A 3,398-nucleotide genomic window follows, 5' to 3' on the forward strand; every position below is an offset into this window, starting at 1 on the left:
CTGTCTGAACTCCTGCTGTTGCCCTGTAAACCCCAATCTAAACCCAATTTAGCTTGATAGGCAGGTCTTCCTTTCAAGTGTGGAGCTCCAAATCTGTTACAAGGGAGCAAAGAGCAGGGGGGGAGGGGGGCTCCCAGCTCTGGTTTTGCAGACAGTGAGGGAGAGACAGCTGCTGTTGGCATTTTGAGAGAGAGACAAGGAGAGTACATTGGAGCTTGAATTTTCTTTGTGTGTGGTGGGATAGGGATCTACCTCTCCAAGTTCCAGGGCTGCTGCCAGGCTCTGGGCCAAGCTATTATTTATTACTGGTACCTTTCCTGCTGCCTGCTCAAGTAAGGTTTCTGGGAGTGGTGCGGTAGAGATCTACCACTTCAGGTTTCAGGGCTGCTGCCAGGCTCTGGGGCCAAGCTATTATTTACTATTGGTACATTTCCTGCTGCCTGCTCAGGTAAGGTTTCTGGGAGTGGTGTGGTAGGGATCTTGATGGCTGGAGGAGAGCCTGCTGGCCTCCATGAACAACAAACAACGAACATGTTCATGAACAGGTCATGTTCATCAATGTTCATTGTTCATGGATGCCAACAAACAATAAACACCATGTTTGTTATTTTTTTTCTGTTCATGCCCATGTCTACTCATTATACGGCACCTATAGGCCAAGCCCAAGTAATACAGACAGACCCAGTAGAGTGAGCTCTCCTAGTTCTACCTGTCATAGATATGGCCAGGGATATGGGGGCAAATAAAAAGGAGGTACTGAGGAACAGAGCTCAAAACAGTAAAATTTACAAGTTTCCTTTTGGATATGAGTTACATTGTTGTCCTTGAAACCACATAGCTTCCTGCAAGTGTAAGATCTAGAGGAGCTAGCTGTGTTAGTCTGTAGATGTGTCTGACAAAGAGAGCAGTGGTTCTCCAAAGCTTATGCTACGATAAAGTTGGTTAGTCTAAAAGGTGCTACTGGACTCTTTACTACTTTACAAGTGTAAGGTAGTTCATGACTGATGAAGACTAAAGCCAAAACATTTGTCTTTTGAAGTTACAACATAATACATACCATCTATTAGTCTTTGATTTTTTGTCTTCAAAATTACTTGCACAAGGTTGCTTATGACTGATGAAGATTTACACATTGAAACAGGAATGTCGTTGGCATCCTGTCTTTGTTGTATGCCCTTTGTAGCTTGACAATTCTTCATTGTATATTCTCTATTGCAGTCATTTTGTTGCAATAGAACTAAATTGCAACAAGTCTTTTGTAGCTTTTCCTCATTGTATCTTATTATAACATGATTTTTGAAATAAATTTGTAAATATATCTCTGTGCTATTTTGCATTACAAGTATATTCCTTTTCTGACCTCTGCTACTCAGTATCTCTCAGCTAAACATGCCAGAAAAGGAAAGTATAATCCCTGAATAGAACAGAATAGAATAGCAAAAGGATAAGAGAAAAGAGTAACAGAAAACTATGGCCTTTTGTGGATTAGAATAAGTCTAACCATGTCAATAGATACTATGTGCTGGAGCCCAGGTGTAGAATGTCTGAGTTCAAAGATGGTGTGTATTGGTTGAGAGCTGACAGGAAAAAGTATTATAGCATTGGACAGAGTATGGCTTGGTGGTAAAGTATCTGCTTTGCACGCAGAACTTCACAGGTTTCATTTCTCCATCTCCAGTTAAAAAGATCAGTTAGTAGGTGATAGGACAGAGCTCTGACTTGGACCCCAGAGACCTGCAAGAACTCACATTGATATGCCCATGCCTGACTCAGTGTAAGGTGTATTCATGGGATAACAACCTTATTCTTGATGTTCTAGTTTTCTGGCTGCTGGAGAGGGTTTTTTTAAAATGAGAAAGGATATAAAAAATGATACCCTACCATTGAATCTTTCAGTCTTAGTCCACTACATATTGACCAAGAATAAATAACACATAATGAGGGAGAAGAATAAGCTCTCCTAGTTCTAGGGCAGTCATTTAAGTTCTCTCTAGGCCCAACATGCAGAAATTTCTGAGGTACTGTATGTTTTCTCACAGCTGCTCATGCTTGGCATCAAAGTGAACAAGCCATAGAGTGTTTATCCCCCGTGATGATAAAAAGGACACTGGAGCCATCCCTCACCCTCTTTGCCTACACTTCTTCCACTTGTCAATAGCTACAGGTCTCTGCAAGGTCAAATTACTTAATCAAGCACTAAAAGAAAGGACTGACTTGGGGTACGCTATATACTATTGGCACTTTGAGGAGCAAAACCAAGACACAAATGTGAGAATGCAGATTGTGCTTTAATGAAAATAGAATAGGAGTTGAGCAAAACAGTTGTACAAGGAAAGGCAAATGAACAAGGCTAAGAACATAAACCTAGGAGAATTCTTCCTTGGTCTAGCAGCATTCAGAAAACAAAATGAAAGGGAGGAAAGCGATGGATGTCCAATGTCAATGCAAAGCTCATGAGTTCAATGATGGTTGTGCAAGTTTAACTTTTCAGACTCGTCAATGAATCCCATCTTCCAGTTCCGGATAACTATTACGGCCACTCGGGTTTAACAAGGGATTGAACAGACGCTGGCACGGCGTCCCAGCAAAGGCCATTTTCCAACGAATCCACCCCTCTTCAGGCCCAGTCTGGAACCCCAGCCTCCATAAAGGCCTCCTAGCCCCCCATAGAAGCCTGCTCCTACCACCCCAGAACCACTAATGGCACATGGAGTGTTGCCTCCCACAGAAACTGGTTCACCAGTAGCAGAGAGGATGGGTCCTGGGATGGTCAAGACGGCAGGAGGTGGCTGGATGACGACTTCTGCTGGTGGGATCTGGTTGATGCAGGAAGGGGCGACTCCAGCCAGGGTTCCAAGACTGCCAGAAGTTTCAGCCACAGCAGGACCATGGCCCCAGCCCAGACCATAGCCTAGACCATGTGCAAAACCAAGACCTTTATATCCTAAGCCGAGACCTCCATACCCACAGCCGGGACCTCCATATCCATAGCCAAGACCTCCCCAGCCGAGCCCTGCAGATCCAAACCCAACAGTTGGGGTGGAGGCAACAGATGGGACGGTAAACTCTGGACCTTGGCAGATAGGCATTTTTGATAGAGGTGAATCTGAAACAAAATATAGAGAGGCAGCTGTTGTTTTGCCCAGTTCTCACTTGTATTTATGACCCTCCCCACCTTTGCTTTGCATGAAATATCTTCAGTTTAATTCCTAAAGTTAAATCCCACAGTTCTTGCATTTTTACTATTCTCTTATTCATTCATTGCAAATATTATTTAGAGACAGAAACAGCTATGTTACGGATTCCATCTTCCTTCCAGTTTGAACCATCAATGGTACACAAGGAGGTGCAATTGGGCAGATGTCCAGAAAAGACAAAAATGCTAGAAAAAAGGTTAA

General features: G+C 43.2%; 1 protein-coding gene across 1 annotated transcript; it reads right to left on the bottom strand.

The window, feature by feature from the left end:
* Positions 1-2,546: 2,546 nt before the first annotated feature.
* Positions 2,547-3,089, bottom strand: LOC129325651 (claw keratin-like). Its single transcript, XM_054973463.1, has one exon. The coding sequence runs from the start codon at positions 3,087-3,089 to the stop codon at positions 2,547-2,549; it is 543 nt and encodes a 180-aa protein (XP_054829438.1).
* Positions 3,090-3,398: the final 309 nt, after the last annotated feature.

This window comes from Eublepharis macularius, chromosome 1 (genome assembly GCF_028583425.1).
Source record: "Eublepharis macularius isolate TG4126 chromosome 1, MPM_Emac_v1.0, whole genome shotgun sequence".
Taxonomy (NCBI): Eukaryota; Metazoa; Chordata; class Lepidosauria; order Squamata; family Eublepharidae; genus Eublepharis; species Eublepharis macularius.